The 26765-nt window shown below is 36.7% G+C and overlaps 1 protein-coding gene across 1 annotated transcript in view; it reads right to left on the bottom strand.

The window, feature by feature from the left end:
- LOC132559122 (telomerase reverse transcriptase-like) overlaps window positions 1–26765 on the bottom strand; it is a 38749-nt gene that overhangs the window by 5367 nt on the left and 6617 nt on the right. Inside the window, exons 6-23 of the mRNA XM_060223730.1 lie at window positions 25581–25696; window positions 24776–24888; window positions 24303–24387; window positions 23602–23675; window positions 21891–22001; window positions 19856–19952; window positions 18778–18815; window positions 17005–17133; window positions 15191–15247; window positions 14849–14952; window positions 13098–13203; window positions 11885–12061; window positions 7848–7922; window positions 5697–5907; window positions 4286–4384; window positions 3734–3814; window positions 2961–3030; window positions 2561–2578 (exon numbers count right to left, since the gene is read on the bottom strand). Coding sequence (XP_060079713.1) covers window positions 2561–2578; window positions 2961–3030; window positions 3734–3814; window positions 4286–4384; window positions 5697–5907; window positions 7848–7922; window positions 11885–12061; window positions 13098–13203; window positions 14849–14952; window positions 15191–15247; window positions 17005–17133; window positions 18778–18815; window positions 19856–19952; window positions 21891–22001; window positions 23602–23675; window positions 24303–24387; window positions 24776–24888; window positions 25581–25696 — 1761 coding nt within the window. The remainder of the gene's footprint in view (window positions 1–2560; window positions 2579–2960; window positions 3031–3733; window positions 3815–4285; window positions 4385–5696; window positions 5908–7847; window positions 7923–11884; window positions 12062–13097; window positions 13204–14848; window positions 14953–15190; window positions 15248–17004; window positions 17134–18777; window positions 18816–19855; window positions 19953–21890; window positions 22002–23601; window positions 23676–24302; window positions 24388–24775; window positions 24889–25580; window positions 25697–26765) is intronic.

Raw genomic sequence — 26765 nt, 5'->3', positions numbered from 1 at the left:
GTAAGAACCCCAAAAATATATTTACAGTATCTGTATATTTACATATACAGTATCTGAATGGGTAAGAGTACCCCCAAAAATATGTATATTTACAGTATCTGAATGGGTAAGAATACCCCAAAAATATGTATATTTACAGTATCTGAATGGGTAAGAATACAGTATCTGAATGGGTAAGAGTACCCCCAAAAATATGTATATTTACAGTATCTGAATGGGTAAGAATACCCCAAAAATATGTATATTTACAGTATCTGAATGGGTAAGAGTACCCCAAAAATATGTATATTTACAGTATCTGAATGGGTAAGAATACAGTATCTGAATGGGTAAGAATACCCCAAAAATATGTATATTTACAGTATCTGAATGGGTAAGAATACCCCCAAAATATGTATATTTACAGTATCTGAATGGGTAAGAATACCCCAAAAATATGTATATTTACAGTATCTGAATGGGTAAGAATACCCTAAAAATATGTATATTTACAGTATCTGAATGGGTAAGAATACCCTAAAAATATGTATATTTACAGTATCTGAATGGGTAAGAATACCCCAAAAATATGTATATTTACAGTATCTGAATGGGTAAGAATACAGTATCTGAATGGGTAAGAATACCCCAAAAATATGTATATTTACAGTATCTGAATGGGTAAGAATACCCCAAAAATATGTATATTTACAGTATCTGAATGGGTAAGAATACCCCAAAAATATGTATATTTACAGTATCTGAATGGGTAAGAATACCCCAAAAATATGTATATTTACAGTATCTGAATGGGTAAGAATACCCCAAAAATATGTATATTTACAGTATCTGAATGGGTAAGAGTACCCCCAAAATATGTATATTTACAGTATCTGAATGGGTAAGAGTACCCCAAAAATATGTATATTTACAGTATGGGTAAGAATACTGAATGGGTAAGAGTACCCCCAAAATATGTACATTTACAGTATCTGAATGGGTAAGAATACAGTATCTGAATGGGTAAGAATACCCTAAAAATATGTATATTTACAGTATCTGAATGGGTAAGAATACCCCAAAAATATGTATATTTACAGTATCTGAATGGGTAAGAATACCCCAAAAATATGTATATTTACAGTATCTGAATGGGTAAGAATACAGTATCTGAATGGGTAAGAGTACCCCCAAAAATATGTATATTTACAGTATCTGAATGGGTAAGAGTTCCCCCAAAATATGTACATTTACAGCATCTGAATGGGTAAGACATTACAGTATCTGAATGGGTAAGAATACCCCAAAAATATGTATATTTACAGTATCTGAATGGGTAAGAATACCCCAAAAATATGTATATTTACAGTATCTGAATGGGTAAGAGTACCCCCAAAATATGTACATTTACAGTATCTGAATGGGTAAGAGTACCCCCAAAATATGTATATTTACAGTATCTGAATGGGTAAGAGTACCCCCAAAATATGTACATTTACAGTATCTGAATGGGTAAGAATACCCTAAAAATATGTATATTTACAGTATCTGAATGGGTAAGAATACCCTAAAAATATGTATATTTACAGTATCTGAATGGGTAAGAATACAGTATCTGAATGGGTAAGAGTACCCCCAAATGTAAGAATACCCCCAAAATATGTACATTTACAGTATCTGAATGGGTAATATGTATATTTACAGTATCTGAATGGGTAAGAATACCCTAAAAATATGTATATTTACAGTATCTGAATGGGTAAGAGTACCCCCAAAATATGTACATTTACAGTATCTGAATGGGTAAGAGTACCCCCAAAATATGTACATTTACAGTATCTGAATGGGTAAGAATACAGTATCTGAATGGGTAAGAATACCCCAAAAATATGTATATTTACAGTATCTGAATGGGTAAGAGTACCCCCAAAATATGTATATTTACAGTATCTGAATGGGTAAGAATACAAAAATATGTATATTTACAGTATCTGAATGGGTAAGACCCCAAAAATATGTATATTTACAGTATATTACAGACAGTATCTGAATGGGTAAGAATACCCCAAAAATATGTATATTTACAGTATCTGAATGGGTAAGAGTACCCCCAAAATATGTATATTTACAGTATCTGAATGGGTAAGAATACCCCAAAAATATGTATATTTACAGTATCTGAATGGGTAAGAATACAGTATCTGAATGGGTAAGAATACCCCCAAAATATGTACATTTACAGTATCTGAATGGGTAAGAGTACCCCAAAAATATGTATATTTACAGTATCTGAATGGGTAAGAGTACCCCCAAAATATGTACATTTACAGTATCTGAATGGGTAAGAGTACCCCCAAAATATGTACATTTACAGTATCTGAATGGGTAAGAGTACCCCCAAAATATGTACATTTACAGTATCTGAATGGGTAAACACAAAATATGAGTACCCCACAGTTCAATATAGTAGAGCCATGCACAGTATCTGAATGGGTAAGAAACCCCTAAAAAATATGTATATTACACACAAAATGTACTTCACACACAGAAATGTATACCATGTATCTGATTAACAAGGTATCTGAATGGGTTCAAAGCACTACCTAATCAATCATTTAACTATCTGGATATATTAACAATTCACAGAATGATGCGTATATTTCCAAGCTTTAATTGCCATTAGAGACAAAGATTAAGTAGTGTTTAGTGACACATATACATCAATTATTTATCAATACGATAATTGGTTGGTTTGTGATCTTTCCAAAGTACTTTTTTTATGTGTAGACCCTTCCTGTTTGACTTTTCAAACTCATCTTACTGATGGACTGAATGATTGACAAATCAGCAACTATATCCTCCCTTAACAATTTTCAGGAAGCATAAAAACTTCTACACAATCAAATAAAATATTGTCTCACATCAAGATGGCCTGATTTCTTCTATTTCATAATCAATATACAATTCAGTAGGATACATACTGCAAGAGCTTCTGTTTCAAGGTCATCAACAGATCCTCAGAAAGGTCAAAGCTCATAGTATCAGCAACAGCTTTATTGAACAGAAAAAAAAATCACTTCATTTATTGCAATGACTTGACACATGTCATCTTCATGTACTTTCAGTTTGAACAAGAGATCCAACAGGATCATTGTATGATCTTCATTTGCTTTTTTAAATGTAGAATCTGGAACTTTTCCTGTCTTTATTGTTATTTCTCTTAATTATATGGAATTTAAGACTACCTCTTAAAATACAGGTAATAATTCTAAATTGACAATGAACACCTTAACTAGCTTGTGGAACCTATCAAATTAAAATCCAAATATTCAGGTTCAAAAACTAAGATGGCTGATTATCAGTCCATTTTTTTAGGTACCAAGAAACTCTATGAAATTTGAGAAGGATCAATTTAGAACTTTAATAATTATATGTATCAAGACATAGTGACAATTTCATAATCTTCATACAGGAATGCTGCCTGTCAGAAATGTTAACCATCTGATGATAACAAGCTGAAAGTCTTCACAGGGAAGTACTTCAATGTGTATGTATCCATAAAAACAACAGAAATATCTAAATGTTCTTTTAAGAATTTAACATGAATGCAGTGTTTACTAGAAGTCAAAATTATTTTGAGAAACTTTCGGAAATAAAACGAAGCATTTCTGATGATTATACCTGTTAATGTTTCAAAAAAGTTTGTTCTATGTACATATTCCTTTAAATTTACATATTGACAGGAAATACTCACAGATGCCAGCGTATCTGGAGAAGTCCATACTAGCCTGGAGAGTTAAAGTATTAAATAACATCCCACACCACGGAAACCATTCTGAAACAAATTCTAATGTATTAGAAATTTCTGTTTCAAATTGAGTCAAATGAACATTCAGATAATGTGGTGTTAATGATAAAACTTAGACTGATATTTGAAAATATCAATATCTCTTAACACATTTTCAAGGAACACTTTGTATCAAATTTCTGAAGTTCTGAAGAATGCTATTACATGCAATGTTGTAGCTCTGACAACATTATGACTTTATTAAAATCTGTGCAGTTCTGGTTACCTCAACTTAATTATTCCAAGCGATACTTAATTTCTTTCATCATTTTAATTTAAAATCTGATTTTGTTTAAAACATCTTTCCTGTACATCCCATTCATTCATGACTAGTATCGTTTTGCAGAAAAAGTTAACAGACACATGACAATTTGGAGCTATCAATATTCTTTATTAATCAATATTTAAGCATTACATTAATAAAAGTTTCAACACAAAGTCCACAAGCCCCAGACTTACCTGTTTGTATCACTGGAAAGGATCCAATATCGTTCTGTTCCAGAGGAAAGTTTAGGAGAACTTTGTCAGGGTTTACATGTAGGTTATAATCAGCCATTCCTAGGGAAAGAAAGATTATTCCTTTAAACTTTCAATAATGACTTTGAATCTGGCGCTGTCATGTGAGAATTCACTGTGAATATGGATGTGATGACCATGTCAGTTTTGAACACTCAATAATATATCTTATAATTCTCTGGGAAGGATGAATTATCACTAGCTCATAATTAAAAAAGCATATTTGTCTTGATAGTCACAAATATAAAGCAAAAAGAAATTACAGGTATTTCAGAAAATTACAGGTATTACAGGAAATTACAGGTATTACAAGAAATTACAGGTATTACAGGAAATTACAGCAGGAAATGACAGGTATTACAGGAAATTACAAGTATTGCAAGAAATTACGGGTATTACAGGTAATTACAGCAGGAAATTACTGGTTTTACAGGAAATTACAGGTATTACAAGAAATTACAGGTAATTACAGCAGGAAATTACTGGTTTTACAGGAAATTACAGGTATAACAGGAAATTACCGATATTACAGGAAATTACAGGTATTACAGATATTACAGGATATTACAGGGATTACAGTAAATTCCAGGAATTTACAGGTATGTACAGGAAATTATAGGTATTACAGTAAATTACAGGTATTACAAGAAATTACAGATAATTACAGCAGGAAATTACTGGTATTACAGGAACTTACAGGTTTTACAGGAAATTACGGGTATTACAGGAAATTACGGGTATTACAAGAAATTACAGGTATTACAGGAAATAACAGGTACTATAGGTAATTACAGGTATTACAAGAAATTTCAGGTATAACAGGTAATTACAGCGGTAAATTACTGGTATCATAGGTATTACAGGAAATTACAGGTTTTACAGGAAATTACGGGTATTACAGGAAATTACCGGTATTACAGGAAATTACCGGTATTACAGGAAATTACAGGTATAACAGGAAATTACCGATATTACAGGAAATTACAGATATTACAGGATATTACAGGGATTACAGTAAATTCCAGGAATTTACAGGTATGTACAGGAAATTATAGGTATTACAGTAAATTACAGGTATTACAGGAAATTACAGGTATTACACGAAATGACAGGTATTATAGGAAATTACAGGTATTACAGGAAATTACAGGTATTACAGGAAATTACAGGTATTACAGGAAATTACAGGTATTACAGGAAATTACAGGTATTACAGGAAATTACTGGTATTACAGGAAATTACAGGTATAACAAGAAATTACAGGTATTGTAGGTAATTACAGGTATTACAGGAAATTACCGGTATTACAGGAAATTACAGGTATTACAGGAGTTGTAGATAGAGACTACTGACCTTTAAACATAAGATTAAGGAAATAAATTGCCCTGTCCTTGTGTGGCGTCACAAATAGTGAGTCATCTACAATCCTCATCCTAAGCTCCTCTCCCTCCAGCAAGGAAAACAACTTCTTTTCAAAGTGACCATAATACAGGTTACAAAGCATTGTGGATAGGATGGAACCCTGACTGATTCCTGACGCCTGGCGATAATATTTCTTTCCAACCTATGTATAAAAACACAAACATTATTCTAATCTGATACATAGATCTTAAGACAGGGTATACTGTCCCACCTGGTACACAGATCTTAGACAGGGTATACTGTCCCACCTGGTACACAGATCTTAGACAGGGTATACTGTCCCACCTGGTACACAGATCTTAGACAGGGTATACTGTCCCACATTATACACATGTCTTAGACAGGGTGTATGGTCCCACATTATACACATGTCTTAGACAGGGTGTATGGTCCCGATTTAGACACATGTCTTAGGCAGGGTGTATGGTCCCACATTATACACGTCTTAGGCACGGTGAATGGTCCCACATCATACACATGTCTTAGGCAGGGTGAATGGTCCCACATTATACACAAGTCTTAGGCAGGGTGTATGGTCCCACATTATACACATGTCTTAGACAGGGTGTATGGTCCCACATTATACACATGTCTTAGGCAGGGTGAATGGTCCCACATTATACACATGTCTTAGGCAGGGTGTATGGTCCTTTTGTTATAAACATGTCTTAGGCAAGGTGTATGGTCCCACATTATACACATGTCTTTGGCAGGGTGTATGGTCCCACATTATACACATGTCTTAGGCAGGGTGTATGGTCCCACATTATACACATGGCTTAGGCAGGGTGAATGGTCCCACATTATACACAGGTCTTAGGCAGGGTGTATGGTCCCACAATATACACATGACTTAGGCAGGGTGTATGGTCCCACATTATACACGTCTTAGGCAGGGTGAATGGTCCCACATCATACACATGTCTTAGGCAGGGTGAAAGGTCCCACATTATACACATGGCTTAGGCAGGGTGAATGGTCCCACATTATACACAGGTCTTAGGCAGGGTGTATGGTCCCACATTATACACATGTCTTAGACAAGGTGTATGGTCCCACATTATACACATGTCTTAGGCAGGGTGAATGGTCCCACATTATACACATGTCTTAGGCAGGGTGTATGGTCCTTTTGTTATAAACATGTCTTAGGCAAGGTGTATGGTCCCACATTATACACATGACTTAGGCAGGGTGTATGGTCCCACATTATACACATGACTTAGGCAGGGTGTATGGTCCCACAATATACACATGACTTAGGCAGGGTGTATGGTCCCACAATATACACATGACTTAGGCAGGGTGTATGGTCCCACATTATCACATTATACACATGTCTTTTTGGCATGACAAAGAAGTTCTTACCTTGGCTAATTTGAATAATACTTAATCTCTTAACAACCAATTACTAAAACAGAGTCTATCACAGATCAGAGGGATCTTGGCATCCCTAATCATTTGATGTCTATCTGCTAATTTAAAAAATTGATCTTTCGACATCTTTTCGCCTCTTTCATCTGCTCTTAATTACATTTATTTTTAGAAATAGAGATTCATGTATTAATCTTTAACTGCCCAAATCAAAGATGGTCACCTGTCCACCATTTTATTTTTCTGATCAGTCCCAAAATCAAAAGGGCATAATTATGGATGAAGGAGAAATTACATTATAAAATTTGAGAAAGATCCATTAACTACTTCTCAAGAAATAGCAATAACATCACTTTCATTGTCAAAATCCAAGCTGGCCTTCTCTCAGCCATTTCATTTGCCTGATCAGTCGCAAAATCAATCTGACACAACTAGGAACCAGATGAAATTCAAGGAAGGTCAATCCAATCCTCTAGAAATAGCGATAAAAAGAAATGTTTGTGGACAGACGGAACACAGATCATGGATATAAGGTGCTAAAAATACCAGAATGTAAAAATGATGAATTCACAAACATTCAGTGACTGTAAAACACACAGTATTACCAATGGGAGGTACATAACACTAACAATACTGAACCAGTAAAATGAACATGTTATGCCCCTACAATATAGTGTTGAGGAGATTAATTCAGTTAGAAAATAGTACCTTTATAAGATTGTTGAACAAATGAGACTTCAGCTGCTTTAATAAGTGTTGAGAGTTCTCAGACTGAGACACCACCTGAAACAAGGAACAACAAAAGTTAAAAAGCACAATTGTTCGGTAAGTTCCAAGTCACCTTAAAAGGTTTTTAAATTTTGGCCGTCATTATCACTGACAAGTTGAAAACCTTGGCCCTCAGCATCACTGACAAGTTAAAAACCTTGGCCCTCAACATCACTGACAAGTTATAAACCTTGGCCCTCAGCATCACTGACAAGTTATAAACCTTGGCCGTCAGCATCACTGACAAGTTAAAAACCTTGGCCCTCAGCATCACTGACAAGTTAAAAACCTTAGCTGTCAGCATCACTGACAAGTTAAAAACCTTGGCCCTCAGCATCACCGACAAGTTAAAAACCTTGGCCATCAGCATCACCGACAAGTTAAAAACATTGGCCCTCAGCATCACCGACAAGTTAAAAACATTGGCCACAGCATCACTGACAAGTTAAAAACCTTGGCCCTCAGCATCACTGACAAGTTAAAAACCTTGGCCCTCAGCATCACTGACAAGTTAAAAACCTTGGCCGTCAGCATCACTGACAAGTTAAAAACCTTGGCCCTCAGCATCACTGACAAGTTAAAAACCTTGGCCCTCAGCATCACCGACAAGTTAAAAACCTTGGCCGTCAGCATCACCGACAAGTTAAAAACCTTGGCCATCAGCATCACTGACAAGTTAAAAACCTAGGCCGTCAGCATCACCGACAAGTTAAAAACCTTGGCCGTCAGCATCACCGACAAGTTAAAAACCTTGGCCATCAGCATCACCGACAAGTTAAAAACATTGGCCATCAGCATCACCGACAAGTTAAAAACATTGGCCCTCAGCATCACCGACAAGTTAAAAACCTTGGCCCTCAGCATCACTGACAAGTTAAAAACCTTGGCCCTCAGCATCACTGACAAGTTAAAAACCTTGGCCGTCAGCATCACTGACAAGTTAAAAACCTTGGCCATCAGCATCACTGACAAGTTAAAAACCTAGGCCGTCAGCATCACCAACAAGTTAAAAACCTTGGCCGTCAGCATCACTGACAAGTTAAAAACCTTGGTCCTCAGCATCACTGACAAGTTAAAAACCTAGGCCGTCAGCATCACCGACAAGTTAAAAACCTTGGCCCTCAGCATCACTCACTAGTTAAAAACCTTGGCCCTCAGCATCACCGCTAGTTAAAAACCTTGGCCGTCAGCATCACCGACAAGTTAAAAACCTTGGCCCTCAGCATCACTGACAAGTTAAAAACCTTGGCCCTCAGCATCACTGACAAGTTAAAAACCTTGGCCCTCAGCATCACTGACAAGTTAAAAACCTTGGCCGTCAGCATCACTGACTAGTTAAAAACCTTGGCCCTCAGCATCACCGCTAGTTAAAAACCTTGGCCGTCAGCATCACTGACAAGTTAAAAACCTTGGCCCTCAGCATCACTGACAAGTTAAAAACCTTGGCCCTCAGCATCACTGACAAGTTATAAACCTTGGCCGTCAGCATCACCGACAAGTTATAAACCTTGGCCGTCAGCATCACTGACAAGTTAAAAACCTTGGCCGTCAGCATCACTGACTAGTTAAAAACCTTGGCCATCAGCATCACTGACAAGTTAAAAACCTAGGCCGTCAGCATCACCAACAAGTTAAAAACCTTGGCCGTCAGCATCACTGACAAGTTAAAAACCTTGGTCCTCAGCATCACTGACAAGTTAAAAACCTAGGCCGTCAGCATCACCGACAAGTTAAAAACCTTGGCCCTCAGCATCACTCACTAGTTAAAAACCTTGGCCCTCAGCATCACCGCTAGTTAAAAACCTTGGCCGTCAGCATCACCAACAAGTTAAAAACCTTGGCCCTCAGCATCACTGACAAGTTAAAAACCTTGGCCCTCAGCATCACTGACAAGTTAAAAACCTTGGCCCTCAGCATCACTGACAAGTTAAAAACCTTGGCCATCAGCATCACTGACTAGTTAAAAACCTTGGCCCTCAGCATCACCGCTAGTTAAAAACCTTGGCCGTCAGCATCACTGACAAGTTAAAAACCTTGGCCCTCAGCATCACTGACAAGTTAAAAACCTTGGCCCTCAGCATCACTGACAAGTTATAAACCTTGGCCGTCAGCATCACCGACAAGTTATAAACCTTGGCCGTCAGCATCACTGACAAGTTAAAAACCTTGGCCGTCAGCATCACTGACTAGTTAAAAACCTTGGCCGTCAGCATCACTGACAAGTTAAAAACCTTGGCCCTCAGCATCACTGACAAGTTAAAAACCTTGGCCCTCAGGATCACTGACAAGTTAAAAACCTTCGCCCTCAGCATCACCGACAAGTTTAAAACCTTCGCCGTCAGCATCACCGACAAGTTAAAAACCTTCGCTGTCAGCATCACCAACAAGTTAAAAACCTTGGCCATCAGCATCACCGACAAGTTAAAAACCTTGGCCCTCAGCATCACCGACAAGTTAAAAACCTTGGCCCTCAGCATCACCGACAAGTTAAAAACCTTGGCCCTCAGCATCACCAACAAGTTAAAAACCTTGGCCCTCAGCATCACCGACAAGTTAAAAACCTTGGCCCTCAGCATCACCGACAATTTAAAAACCTTGGCCCTCAGCATCACTGACAAGTTATAAACCTTGGCCGTCAGCATCACTGACAAGTTTAAAACCTTGGCCCTCAGCATCACCGACAAGTTAAAAACCTTGGCCCACAGCATCACCGAGAAGTTCAAAACCTTGGCCGTCAGCATCACTGACAAGTTAAAAACCTTGGCCCACAGCATCACCGAGAAGTTAAAAACCTTGGCCGTCAGCATCACTGACAAGCTAAAAACCTTGGCCGTCAGCATCGCCGACAAGTTAAAAACCTTGGCCCTCAGCATCACCGACAAGTTAAAAACCTTGGCCCTCAGCATCACTTACAAGTTGAAAATCTTCGCCGTCAGCATCACTGACAAGTTAAAAACCTTGGCCCTCAGCATCACTGACAAGTTAAAAACCTTGGCCGTCAGCATCACTGACAAGTTAAAAACCTTGCCCGTCAGCATCACTGACAAGTTAAAAACCTTGGCCGTCAGCATCACCGACAAGTTAAAAACCTTGGCCGTCAGCATCACTGACAAGTTAAAAACCTTGCCCGTCAGCATCACTGACAAGTCTTAAGTCTTTATTTGGCTTTACTGTATCTTATTCTAAACTTGTATCAAAAGCAAAATTAAGATGTTGAAAAATAAAGGGTGATAAAATTGTTTTTTTATGCAAGGTATCATAACTTCATGTCATTGTCATTAGGCCTACCATGTTTGAAGGGGAAATCGTTTAAAACAAGTCAGACAAAAGTCTGCAATGAAGAGACAGATAGAACGGCAAAAGGGCAATGGAATACCATAATTTTTTGACTAGCTTATAAAAATCATTCATCAACATGTGGATGAGACAGGAGACATCTGCAACCTAGGAAAAAGATTTTTGTGTCAATAACACTGAGCAAACCTAAATTTCTGACAATTCTCTTTTGACATGAAATCCCAGTATATCATCTGCAAGGTGTGAAAGATTCCATTTTATCACATTATTTGCCCATAATCTGGTGCACCTGCATATGAAATATTTTTGTCACTAGTGTAAGATACCCCGGGTCATTTCTCATTGGCTGGGCCTGTCAGGATTCAATGTTGATGTCATTATAAGATTTTAAAATGGTGCAACAAAATGATTTATGCTTCCATTTAATCTAGATTTTATAAAAATGTAATTTTCTGAGTTATGTAATAAAAGGTATCTTAAATTTGTTTTCATTTCAAATCAGATTTAATGAAACTCATGTTTGATGTTCGTGAAAAAACACAACAATGTACTAGGTCAACCAATATGATGTTTATGATTAACACAACAATGTACCTGGTCAACCAATATGATGTTTATGATTAACACAACAATGTACCTGGTCAACCAATATGATGTTTATGATTAACACAACAATGTACCTGGTCAACAAATATATTGTTTTTGAGGTTTTCACGTTCCACAGTTTCCTTCACAAAGTTTGTGAACAAGGGATTGAATTCCGACAATGGTAATGCTTTTCTTCTGAAGGTTCTTTTTACTTGTCCACCAGCAACAAACATAGTCACGTACTTGTTAATATGATAGTCCTCTTCATCCTAAAATGTAAAACTTATCTGTACACCAAGTAATATGTCTAATTAAGTAAGAACTACATGTAGGAAGTTCAATGTTCAATCAGTCTGTTTGTGTGAAAAAGTCCTCTGTATATACAAAATTGAACCCGGCCATGCCTGTCACCACACTGTATTCAATTTACTCTTGGTAAACAACCAAGAAAGCATATTGAACATTTAGCAAAAACTGCCAGGTGTCTTGTTCATGGTCCCAACCACATATCTTATCACCAAACAATTCAGGACCTGACATACTATCACCTGCATTTCTTAGCAGTCTCCATATATGGTTTGTACAGATTTTCATTACCTTTCAAAATCTAAGACTTCAAGGCACTTTGAAACTGTAACACATATCCTCGCATTTATCCGTTTTTTGTAATATCATGCTTGTGGAAATATGTATTACATGGCATCTTGTCAAAGTGTTTCACTGTGTAGCTATCTAACATTCTAATGACTTTCCGTGAATTTATAGGGCTAAATGACAGAGAGATTTGATATAACAAAAAACATTGGGACTGGATTCCAGCATTGATCTGACGACAGAAACCAACATATAGGCATTGTATGAGGAGAAGAACTGAGAGTACTGCATGTCTTACATGGACACGTGTAGTTTTTTTTAAGCGGTGTTAGGACTAATACAAATGTAGAGTGAAACCATCACTCCATGCCATGAGGATGTGCCAATTGCTACCCTAATTAGCACTTCCCCATGACAACTGGTGTTCGCCAGCTTCTGCCTTTATGCAAATTGTCACATATAAAATTGTCACATCTGCTGACCTGCGGACAGGAGTCCTTGCAGCCACCAGTCAGTGGTATATTACACCTGAACAAACCTGTACATGATACACGTAACAGGTGGAACCTGATTAACACAGGTGAACATTAAATACAGCTCTCTCAATCAAATCTATTATAATGTTGTAACCGTACATCAATCCTTTTTCCTCCTTTCAAAATTCAAATGAATTTCTAGCTAATTATTTGAGAAACTTTTGCCAAAAAATACCTTCAGAAATATGTCCTTGAGGATGGAAAACAGTTTCTCCGGATTGATGTCTTCAAAGCAGGTAGCAATGTCCACTTTGACAAAATAAAGTGGAGCAATTCCAGACCTAAAAAAAAAACTTTATTTGTCAAGGCAAAATGCTCACTTTATCTTAGTAAATAAACAGTCAGAAAACACGAAAAACTCAGATAATTTGAAGTAAAATAATAGGTCCCTGATTGAAAGAAAAATGGTAGCTACAGAAAGGCATTCATTAACACTAGAAGCTCAGGGCATTGTGACAAGGGAAAAACAAGTCACAATGTGCTGTCACACAATGCTTACCAGCAAAGCTGAAATCACAAGCTTGGTCTTGTATTCTAGCTAATGTTTTCACACATACATATAAAGATATAAAATTTATTTCATTTTATAACAACTGCGGAACAAGTTACTTCAACTTATACTAATCACTCTTGTTGGCCCAGATGTAAGAGTATGAGGGGTCTTACTGTGGGAGGAAACCAGAGCATCTCACATGGTAGGGCATGTGACTTGTTACATCTGTTCTGGGAATCGAACCCCGGATGGCTAGGTGAAAAGTATACATATCATGTAACTGGTTTTGATATCAACAGAGAAAGCTGAAGACCAATACAACAGTAACCATTGAGGTGATATCCAGAAAGTGAACATAAAGTGTCATTTTTTTTAATTGCTTTTGGGTAAGCAGTAGTGGTAATGTGAACAATCATTAGTCAAGGATAATTGAAACAGTGTTGAATTTTAGCAGTAAATGTGACAAATAACAAGAACACTGTGAATTCTTGACTGAGTTTTTCAAAATGTCTACAAGGTCTATGCTTAATGGCACCAGTGGAACTTAAAAAAATGTTGTTTAAGGTAGTATCCATTGTGTCATATAATATATTGACAAACTCCAAGAAAAACAACACTATGTCAGGATGATCCTCTTGGTAGAAGTTTAAAAAAAAAAAAGAGAGAGAAAAATTGCCGTGCAAATGGGGCACAGCATAACTAAGACGCACAATACAATAACTATCTATCACCCTGACCCTGATCTGAATTGACCAAGTTGTTAAGGAGTCAAACGGTCTCTATCACTAGCTTTGCAATCTTTGGGTTGCAGGTTCAAGACCTACATAGGGCAGTCGCCAGGTACTGGCGCTGGCTGTTGTTTATGCTATGGGAACTCCAGTTTTCCTTCACCACCCAAACCTGGCTGTTAATAGGATGTAAATCAACAATAACCCTTAAAAATAAGTTTGTATTCAAACAAAAACCTTGATTCACTTCTTCAAACAATACAGCTGTTGGTAAACTTTCAAACTGATACAGACATAACTTAAAATTCAAAGAAGGGATTACCCAAGTGGTCTTATCACTGGACAATGAAATACTGTAAATCACTCAGTCATTTCATGAACTAACCAATTCAGACATATTTGCGAAAACATAATTAGCAAATTGTGACCTAGAAATGACTAAATTCACGAATGATGGGCTATCATATATATGGACTCTGATATCAGTAACTGAATCAGTATGGATGTCATCAAGTCTTTGTACAAATAATCACGGAGGATTTAGACATGCAATTGACTTTCCTCACATATTAACACGAAAATAAATCAAACACAAAATATAAATATAAGTGATCTACAGTAGCATTTAATGTTTTTCTGTTAGAAAAATAACGTAATTGATATAAATTCTGTCTATTGTTTACAAAGTATTATTATGAAATTGACCTTCTGTGTCCTTGCTGTCGATACTGTAAGGCAAACTGCTTCCACATCGGGTAGACTTTGTCCAGTCCAAATATGGCAGATCCCACCAAATCAGGATTCTTGTCCTGTAAAATGCAGACAGGATTTAACAAGCATCATTGTATGAGGCAAAGTGTTAGAATCTGAACTACAATTACATCTGTAGGAAACAATGGTCAAGTAACATAACAGAAAAATCAAATCTCTTCACTTAAATTGTCGAGTACCTGAGACTTGTCTTTCAAAATAACTCATCAAAAGTCCACAGTGATTATAAAAAAATCCCAAATTATTTGAAGGGAGGCTTTATACCTTCAGTCTTACCTTGTAATAATTCAGGATGTTCAACATATGCAGCATCTGCCTGTTCATGGGTATTTTCTGTCAAATATGAAACAAAATTCCTCTTTTAGTAAATTAAACAAGTCAAGCTAGTGTGTCCTTTGGCTATTTATCTTTGAACAATGTCCACCAAAAGGAGATCAGGTATAGAATTTTACTAATGTGATACTATGACCTGAATCTAAACTAAACCTGCTGAGAGGTTATATAAGATATCCTGTTCAAAGTGGCTTTTTTATTCCAAAAGACATCAAGTGTAACCCTTTAACCTTGACTGATGGCCATCAAAGTCCTAATCAAGATGTAGCACTGTTCTAGTTTGATGTTATGTTTTGAATATGACCTAAATCTTTTGAGGGTTTCATTAGAGTGAATGCAATGATTCAGAGACAGTCCCAAAAGTTCCCCCTCAAACTGGCTGTCAATGATGCTTTCATCCAGGAACAGTCCCAGAAGTTCCCCCCCAAATTGGCTGTCAATGATGCTTTCATCCAGGAACAGTCCCAGAAGTTCCCCCCCCAAATTGGCTGTCAATGATGCTTTCATCCAGGAACAGTCCCAGAAGTTCCCCCCCAAATTGGCTGTCAATGATGCTTTCATCCAGGAACAGTCCCAGAAGTTCCCCCCCAAACTGGCTGTCAATGATGCTTTCATCCAGGAACAGTCCCAGAAGTTCCCCCCCAAATTGGCTGTCAATGATGCTTTCATCCAGGAACAGTCCCAGAAGTTCCCCCCCAAATTGGCTGTCAATGATGCTTTCATCCAGGAACAGTCCCAGAAGTTCCCCCCCAAATTGGCTGTCAATGATGCTTTCATCCAGGAACAGTCCCAAAAGTTCCCCCCCAAATTGGCTGTCAATGATGCTTTCATCCAGGAACAGTCCCAAAAGTTCCCCCCCAAATTGGCTGTCAATGATGCTTTCATCCAGGAACAGTCCCAGAAGTTCCCCCCCAAATTGGCTGTCAATGATGCTTTCATCCAGGAACAGTCCCAGAAGTTCCCCCCCAAATTGGCTGTCAATGATGCTTTCATCCAGGAACAGTCCCAGAAGTTCCCCCTCAAACTGGCTGTCAATGATGCTTTCATCCAGGAACAGTCCCAGAAGTTCCCCCTCAAACTGGCTGTCAATGATGCTTTCATCCAGCTGTACTAGTATTCTGTATTACAGCAGATGAATTGGATTTTACTATCATACCATAAATATCTTTAGCGGTTTCATGCTATAGAAATAATCTCAAATTTAAAATCTAACCTCCTGTGTTATAACCCTTCCCACACATTCTGGAGGATGTCTTCTATCATATTATCTGTTCTGCTCTAGGACAAAGCTACAGGAGCCAAAATAACAGCAGAGCTGAAGTCTGAGATAGTAACATCCAGGCTACTCAACAAAAATCTCAAGTCTGAGATAGTAATATCCAGGCTACTCAACATAAATCATAAGGGGAGACCTGTTATTTACAGTTTTGTTGACAAAAGGTACATACTTTGTAAGAACCACTTTATGTTGGCATACTTGACAAATATAAATCACGAAAAAACTGGAAAAAGAAAATCCCAAAAAATTATGAGTTCATCAATTTACTCTGGCTTTGAATTTAGTAGAGCTTAAACTTTATCTATAATGAAATGAAATTTAGTTTTATTGTCTTGATAATGTATTGTTCATATTATTTATATATGTGATTTTTAATGAAGTTAAAACATACAGCACAATAATTTGTTGAAGGAACCTCACCTCAAACACCACATTATTAACATTTAAGGGTATAATTCTTTACATATACAGAACCAACCTGTTTACATCCTGGTGGGGGTTTCCTCCCTAGGTTCACAAGAGGTCGAAGTGATTTCATCTTCGGAAGGAAACGTAAGCTGGCCACCCCAAGTGCACTGCCCTCAGCCAACTGCTTTTGAGCTTCAGTCTGGTTATGTTACAAAACACTTGTTTAGTGCGCCTTTTTAATGACAGTTCTTTCAGTGATGTCATCACAGATTATATCTCATTAAAAATATCACATCTGATTTACAGGTGAGGCTTAAGTAGCAGACATAATGAAGAGATAAAAATATCTCTAGAAAACTTATCAATTTTCAGGGTAGTAATAACTTACATACCTGGTACCCCAATATCATCAATTAATTATTGTGTTTGTTCTAACAAAATTAAAGAAACAAGAAACTAAAGGAGCTAAAAATATGTTTCAAAAGAATAATGAGCAATAGTCTAAAATAATATTGTTTTACTGTATCATGATAATGTAATCAAGACCTTTTTGTCATACAATAAAACACTGAACATAGAATATCTTAGTCTGGTGTTAAAGGGTTAGGGTACCTTTCTAGTTACATTTAGACAGGGAATATCTTAGTCTGGTGTTGGAGGGTTAGGGTACCTTTCTAGTTACATTTAGACAGGGAATATCTTAGTCTGGTGTTAAAGGGTTAGGGTACCTTTCTAGTTACATTTAGACAGGGAATATCTTAGTCTGGTGTTAAAGGGTTAGGGTACCTTTCTAGTTACATTTAGACAGGGAATATCTTAGTCTGGTGTTAAAGGGTTAGGGTACCTTTCTAGTTACATTTAGACAGGGAATATCTTAGTCTGGTGTTAAAGGGTTAGGGTACCTTTCTAGTTACATTTAGACAGGGAATATCTTAGTCTGGTGTTGGAGGGTTAGGGTAACATTCTAGTTACATTTAGACAGGGAATATCTTAGTCTGGTGTTGGAGGGTTAGGGTACCTTTCTAGTTACATTTGGACAGGGAATATCTTAGTCTGGTGTTGGAGGGTTAGGGTACCTTTCTAGTTACATTTGGACAGGGAATATCTTAGTCTGGTGTTGGAGGGTTAGGGTACCTTTCTAGTTACATTTGGACAGGGAATATCTTAGTCTGGTGTTGGAGGGTTAGGGTACCTTTCTAGTTACATTTGGACAGGGAATATCTTAGTCTGGTGTTGGAGGGTTAGGGTACCTTTCTAGTTACATTTGGACAGGGAATATCTTAGTCTGGTGTTGGAGGGTTAGGGTACCTTTCTAGTTACATTTAGACAGGGAATATCTTAGTCTGGTGTTGGAGGGTTAGAGTAACATTCTAGTTACATTTAGACAGGGAATATCTTAGTCTGGTGTTGGAGGGTTAGGGTACCTTTCTAGTTACATTTGGACAGGGAATATCTTAGTCTGGTGTTGGAGGGTTAGGGTACCTTTCTAGTTACATTTAGACAGGGAATATCTTAGCCTCAAGCAGAAGGGTTAAGGTATTTTTTTCATTTACCATTAGTTTAGTGCTGATTGTTTTCAAAAAAAATTAACTCACAAATAGGCAATATCCAAATCAGGAGCCAAAATAATTAAAGCTAAGGTAGGTAAGTCTGAATGTGCACTAGAAAAAAAAAGACAAAAAATGCTGATGCTGAGTATAACTCTTCTTCACCCTATCTGTCAAGTAAAAACATCTCTTACATCTACTGATAAGCTGAAATGCCAACAGATGTAATTATTCCAGTTATATGTTCATTCCTGCATCAGTCAAGTTCTGTCCCAGTATCAATCATACATGCTTACCTGTGTGATAGGCTCAATCATCTTCTTATTCAGTAATGCTGTAATGACACATTTTGCTTTCAATACATTATTAACTTATTGTTATTGCAAAAGTAATGGTATAATAAGCAATATCAGAACTTAAAATGAATGTACATGTCTGAATATAACTGATCTGTCAGACTAAGAAATTAAAGTGAAACATGGAATCAAGGCTGCACTTAATTAGTAGTCTGTTACTAAAATACACAAGATATCCCAGAGGGATCTTGCCATCCACCATTTATTTAACTCTATTTGCTCTTTTAAAGATGGACTTTTATCTAATTTTCTACTCTTTAATTATTAAATACTCTTATGTTTATGCTCTTAATGAAGTACATGAAATTTGAAAATTCCTCCAAGTTCCTCTCAGGTAAAGGTAATTACAATCTAAGACCATCAAAAACCAAGATGGCCACCTGTCAGCAAACTTGTGTATTTAATCAGTTTAATGGACAATGCACAGATAGGGACAGGCAAATCTTCAATCGAAATTTGAAAATAATCGATCAAACACTGCTCTAGAAATAGCGATCACAAAATAATGAACTATCACAGCAAAAAACAAAGATGGCCACCCATCGGCCATTTTGTTTTTTCTGGTCAGTCTAAAAATGGACCATGCACAACTAGAGAATGGGCTCCAAACCTTCTCAAGAAATAGGAATAACAAACTGTCTGTCAAAAACTAACATGGCCACCTGTAAGCCATCTTATTTTCTAGTCAATCCCCAAATGGACAGATCAAGGCAAGCCTACTTATAAAATTGAAGAAATATTGATACAGTGTTAACAAGAGTGATAACAACAACTGTTTGATAATGAAAGACGGTAGATGAAGGGCATTTGTTTATGGTGGGCTAAAAATTTAGTGATATTTCACTTTGTTGGTTTCTCAGTTTTACATGATTACACTTGAGAGAATTGATTTATGTAATACATTTTACAGTAATTTTAATGGCAAAGTTTACATTGATGGTTTTTAATTTATGTTCAAATTCATCATCAGATGCTCTAATTAAAAAGTGTTTAATATCTTAAATCAAATATGCAGTACTGTTCAGGCCCCGCATGTGAAGTCGTAACCAGTCTCTCTTTCGGAAATACAACAATCGGTTACGATGATGTGCTGTCTCTGTGATGTACAGGAAGGACTGAAATTCAAGAATACATTCTTGTAATTTCTGAATACAAACTATCAGGCTTAAAAATGCTTTACTCTGCTAAATCAACGATCTGATCTTAAATGATTAATATTCAAGTAATTGGTATAAATTATTATAGTTGGTTGATTCCTTGAAGGTGACCTGTAGTCATAGAAACATCACACTCTAATCTTCTACTGGATGTGTTATAAGATGAAGGTGACCTGTAGTCATAGTAACATCACACTCTAATCTTCTACTGGTTGTGTTATAAGATGAAGGTGACCTGTAGTCATAGAAATGTCACACTCTAATCTTTTACTGGATGTGTTATAAGATGAAGGTGACCTGTAGTCATAGAAACATCACACTCTAATCTTCTACTGGATGTGTTATAAGATGAAGGTGACCTGTAGTCATAGAAACGTCACACTCTAATCTTCTACTGGTTGTGTTATAAGATGAAGGTGACCCGAAGTCATAGAAATGTCACACTCTAATCTTTAACTAGTTGTGTTATAAGATGAAGGTGACCCGTAATCATAGAAACGTCACACTCTAATCTTCTACTGGTTATAAGAACTTCTATTCTGTACTAGCAATCAGTTATAACATGGAATTGCTTTTATCAACAATTCTTAAAGTTTTAAGAGAGATTTACTAACTACAGTCCAATTGAGATTTCTCTGACTCATGACTTATTTAGGTATATAGCTAACTGCATGGAGCTCAATTCCTACTCAAACAATATCATAGGAGCAAGTGTCTTTTCTACCAACATTTCTCTCTCAGATTTCCCTAACAACTACAGATTCTTCATTATCTACTCAACAAGAGGCCAAAGACACCTGTATGACTCATCTGGCTAATTCAACTACCAACTTCAGTCATTTACACAAGGAATTTCAAACATGAAAAACAATTTCTGAAATAATTACACTATGGGTCCAGACCTTGTCATCAAACATAAGTCTGATTCAACATTCATAAAAATTACTTCAGACCAAACTTAGACACTATCCTTGCATGGAAGAAGGATTTTTAGGAACTTACATTTACCCTATTGGGCCCAACATCTCTGATTTCTGGTTGCTACAAATTAGGTTCCTTTCAATTTTCTCTAGTTCCCCAATTTGGTCCTACCTCTCCTGCCTCTGGGGGCTGAGACCCACTGTTTATACAACACTGATCCCCTTCATTAATTAAGCATGCCTCAGACCAAACTTGGACAGAATCAAGACATTTCTACAAAAGAAGGATTTTAGATAATTTGCTTTATCCCTTTTAGGCCCTGCCCTACTCTGCCCTTCTCATCTGACAGCATACAGACATTCCTGTAGGTGAAGAATTTTAGAGAATTTGCTCATTTCCTAAGGGCTCTGTCCCACCGACCCTAGGTGGCCAAGACCAACCATACATACAAAATTCATTCACTTTCACCCAAGCATGCTTCAGACCAAATTGGGACAGAATCATGATATTTCTCCTAACATCCCTCCTGCCCTAGGCTCCAAAGACCAGGTATTTATATAAAATTGAGTTCTCTTCACCCTAGGATGCTTCAGACCAAATTTGGGCAAAATAAAACCTTTCTTACAGAAGGAGAAAGACATTTAAGAACTTGCTATATTTCTTCTTTTGGGCTTCGACCCTCAGGTGCCTGGCGTCTAAGAACAGATATTTAAAAAAAAACTTGTTTCCCCCTACCCAAAATAACACTTTTGACTAAATTTGGTCAAAATCTGTTCCATCATTCATAACTAGTAGCTCATTTTAGTAATAGGTTGACAAACAAAAGACAACAGGTCATGGCTTCAGCGCATCAGTTCTTCGCTCCAGGTTAGCTAAAACTTACACAATTCTGATTTCTAAATTTTGTCTATATTGTCACTTTTTGTGGAAATTTCTTGGGACTCAGTATTATGGTTAACAGATAAAAGATTATACCCTTAACAACACCATGACATAGTCCTTGAATATCCAGCAGATTACTTGTGACAGAAGGTGGAGCTGGTCAGCTCGTAAAGCAACAGCAGCCAACCACGGAATATCTTCCAACTGCAAATTATATCAACATCATATGTACGGCATGAAATTCTGGAGAAAGATTAAAACCAAACCTTAAAAGTTTCTAAAATAAACATTTTGTTGCTCCTATATCAGACGATAGACTCTAGTTGTTCTTGTTTTATATTTGTTTGAAATTACACCATGATGATAAATGTTATTGTTAATTCTATCCAATTTTTAGTAAGAAATAAAAGAAATGTCAATGATCTTCTCAATGTTCGAAAACATGTTTCGTAATTTCCAGTTTATATTAATATATATTTCCTAACAATAATCATGATTATATATGGTAGGCCAGGACTTGTAAACATGTACAGCATAAAAAAGCAAAAGAAGAAGAGGCCCAAAGGTACTGTTTTGCTCACCTGGTTTAGTTTGCTGAAATTGATTACTTTAAACTAAGAGTGAAAGGAAAGCCTTTTAAACATTGTATCTATTTCTCCTATTATGCCCCGTCCCCTTGCCTCAAGGGGGTAAGATGCACTGTTTATACAAAATTATACACCCAAGATTCCTCAGATTAAATCTGAACAAATACAACAGAAGATTGATATTAAAGACTTCTCTTTATTTCCACTATTGAAACATGCCTCTCCTGCCCAAGGGGCTCAATACCACTGTTCATACAAAATTGCTCTCCTTCACCCAAACATGCCTCAGACCAAATTTAGGCAATATAAGAAAAATCCTACAAGAGTAAGATTTTAGATAATTTGCTCCTTTACCTTGTGGGTCACAACTTCCTACCTCAGAGGGCATATAGCTACCATTTATAAAAATTCAGGATTTATACAAAACTGATTCACCTTCACCCATGAATGTTTCAGACCAAATGTGGTCAAACTCTGCTATGTTGTTCATGACTAGGAAGGATTTTTAAGAGAAACAATGAAAGACAACTTTTCTCCTTAAAACGGTGCCCCACAGGGTCAAGACCCAACATTTCAACAAAATCAATTTCCCTTTATCCATGATGGTTGAAACCTAATTTGGGCAACACCAAATCATTCCTACAGGAGGAGTAGGGTGTTAAATAATTTACTCTATGTCCCCTATAGGCCATGGCCTTCTGGCCCCAGAGGGCAGGGATTCACTGTTTATACAAAACTTATTTCTCTTCACCAAAGAATGCTCAAGACCAAATTTAAGCACAATCAAGTCATTCCTGCAGGAGTTGGGTTATAAAGAATTCGCTCTGTTTCCCACATTGGGCCCTGCTTCTCCCATTCCTGGGGGCTGAGACAACCCACCTTTTATACAAATTTGATTCTCCTTCACCAAAGCATTTAAGACATTCCTACAGGGGGAGCAGGATTTTCAAGATTTTTGATAGTTAAGCCAGTCCCTCAAACCCTTGGGGCCAGGAACCCTCATTCACACAAAATTTGTTCAACTTTCCACAGTGATGCTTGATACTAAAAATTTGGTCAAAATCTGCTTTGGCATTCATGACTATAGCAGGAATTCATACAAAAAAGTGGTATGCCATGAGTATCCAAAAATGACCAAAACATTATAATAAGCCCTCCTCAACTTCCTACTGCAGCAAGTGCTTAATAAAGATATCAACATTACTGAAAAATCACACCTTCATCTGGTCCACTTTCAGCTCAGCCAGAGAAAACTTGTCATATTTACGGAGATTTAGAAATGGCTTGATGTCTTAATAGCATTAGTTAGGGTAAACAAAATTATACAGTTTTATAGCAGTATGATTGTGGTACATTTGTATAAGTGTGACAGCAACATGACTGTGGTACATTTGTATGAGTGTGACACCAACATCACTGTGGTACATTTGTATAAGTGTGACACCAACATCACTGTGGTACATTTGTATAAGTGTGACACCAACATCACTGTGGTACATTTGTATAAGTGTGACACCAACATCACTGTGGTACATTTGTATAAGTGTGACACCAACATCACTGTGGTACATTTGTATAAGTGTGACACCAACATCACTGAGGTACATTTGTATAAGTGTAACACCAACATCACTGTGGTACATTTGTATAAGTGTGACAGCAACATCACTGTGGTACATTTGTATAAGTGTGACACCAACATCACTGTGGTACATCTGTATAAGTGTGACACCAACATCACTGTGGTACATCTGTATAAGTGTGACACCAACATCACTGTGGTACATTTGTATAAGTGTGACACCAACATCACTGTGGTACATTTGTATAAGTGTGACACCAACATCACTGTGGTACATTTGTATAGGTGTGACACCAACATCACTGTGGTATATATAATCTAGCTGTCAAAGGATACACTTGCATAATTTATTCTTGTTTGATTTTCCCAGGAGCTCATCTGGTATTACACGGGTAAGAACCCGCCTCAGAAACATGAATATCTGGAAAACATTTGATATATCACAGGTAAGAACACCCCTCAGAAACATGAACATCTGGAGAACATCAAGTAAAACAAAACAGTAAATCCTAGTCAGTGTAACTGAACATAGACTATTATATATTGGTTTTCTATACTCCACATGGAAAAACAAGAACTCAACGTTATCTTTATCACATACTAACTTATTACACAGTCTAGCAGGAATTAATCAATTTGGAAGTCAGCATTTTCTAAAGTTAACATAAATGAACAGATCTTGAAATTGTTAGTAATTAAATTAAATTTGATGAAGAAATGATTTGAAATAATTGCTCATATGTACTGTAATACAATTTTATGAGTACAAAATGTGATATGAAGTTTGTATGAGATATACAAAATAGTACCTGCGATGTCTGGAGGTGCCGACTCAGGAGAGTTTTAGTGGACACTTTTTGTGAACGTTTTGTCCATCTTGTTCCTGGTTTTACCCTCACATGACCTTGGTTACCTACGTTACCTGTGATAAATAAAAAAACTCATGAGAAACAGATCAGTGTAATTCTAATGACTACAAACCTTTGATGAATGTCTAACCTCTCATGTATAAGTATCAATATTTGACAAAATTCTATGATTAGTAACAGTGACCTCTAAACCCTGAGGTGACCTCTAAACCCGGAAACATGACTTCAACAGAGGTATCATTTCTAGTTGAAACATTTGTTGGAAAATAAAACAAAAATGATATATTTATGAAGAATAATGAATTGTTCTATTTGAAAATAAGAGATTTTCTTATAAAAAAACAACTGAATATGCAGTTGTGGTATCCCACAATGCACCAAAATTTTGTGTGCATACTGTAGATACATCTTCTGAAAGCACACACAATACAGTATCAAGTGCACAGATTTGCAATGGGATTACAAATTTTGTGCAGTTTGGTCAAAATGGTTGATTAATATTACCAATTAAAAATTAAATGGGAAACTAGCCAATTTCATCCTGTTTTGCTATCCTGCACATATCATTCATACATTGAGAGCACATCATTCAGAGGCAGTGTGCACATCACAAACTGTAATGTTATGAAATCCCACAACTGTAACATTCAGATAATCATATGAAGAACAAAGATTATTAATTTAACTGAAAGTTTTTAAAAACTATTTATATTCTCATTTTCCTTAATTATTCCAAAAACAATACCATAAGTTGATTTCCTTATCTTCTCCCTAGCTACAATTATCTCCCTTCTTCCTGTGCTACTTTGTTGGTACTCTCCACTAAAACACTGGTTTAAAAGTTGATGGTAGGAACATTTCCTAGAAAACAAAATATGTGTATCACATTATTGATGTATTCCTTAATCACTTAATTTAAAAGACCTCATTTTCATACACCCTCTGGCAAAACACAAATTATCTGAAAGGGCATCTTCATATTAATACATGTGCTTTGCCACCTTAAATATTTATTGTGCTAGCATTAAAGGGCTACATTCTGGTAAAGAATATATATTTCTCCTCCTGATTTCCTATTCTGTTTATGATGTAGAACATCTAGTTCTTCCCCTGATTTCCCATTCTGTTTATGGTGTAGAACATCTCTTTCTTCCGCTGATTTCCCATTCTGTTTATGGTGTAGAACATCTCTTTCTTCCCCTGATTTCCCATTCTGTTTATGGTGTAGAACATCTCTTTCTTCCCCTGATTTCCCATTCTGTTTATGGTGTAGAACATCTCTTTCTTCCCCTGATTTCCCATTCTGTTTATGGTGTAGAACATCTCTTTCTTCCCCTGATTTCCCATTCTGTTTATGGTGTAGAACATCTCTTTCTTCCGCTGATTTCCCATTCTGTTTATGGTGTAGAACATCTAGTTCTTCCCCTGATTTCCCATTCTGTTTATAGTGTAGAACATCCCTTTCTTCCCCTGATTTCCCATTCTGTTTATGGTGTAGAACATCTCTATCTTCCCCTGATTTCCCATTCTGTTTATGATGTAGAACATCTAGTTCTTCCCCTGATTTCCCATTCTGTTTATGGTGTAGAACATCTAGTTCTTCCCCTGATTTCCCATTCTGTTTATGGTGTAGAACATCTCTTTCTTCCCCTGATTTCCCATTCTGTTTATGGTGTAGAACATCTAGTTCTTCCCCTGATTTCCCATTCTGTTTATGATGTAGAACATCTCTTTCTTCCCCTGATTTCCCATTCTGTTTATGGTGTAGAACATCTCTTTCTTCCGCTGATTTCCCATTCTGTTTATGGTGTAGAACATCTCTTTCTTCCCCTGATTTCCCATTCTGTTTATGGTGTAGAACATCTAGTTCTTCCCCTGATTTCCCATTCTGTTTATGGTGTAGAACATCTCTTTCTTCCCCTGATTTCCC

This window comes from Ylistrum balloti, unplaced genomic scaffold (genome assembly GCF_031769215.1).
Source record: "Ylistrum balloti isolate Yb309-2 unplaced genomic scaffold, AGI_CSIRO_Ybal_v1 Utg370858, whole genome shotgun sequence".
Taxonomy (NCBI): domain Eukaryota; kingdom Metazoa; phylum Mollusca; class Bivalvia; order Pectinida; family Pectinidae; genus Ylistrum; species Ylistrum balloti.
This window is presented reverse-complemented; position numbering and strand designations above follow the sequence as displayed.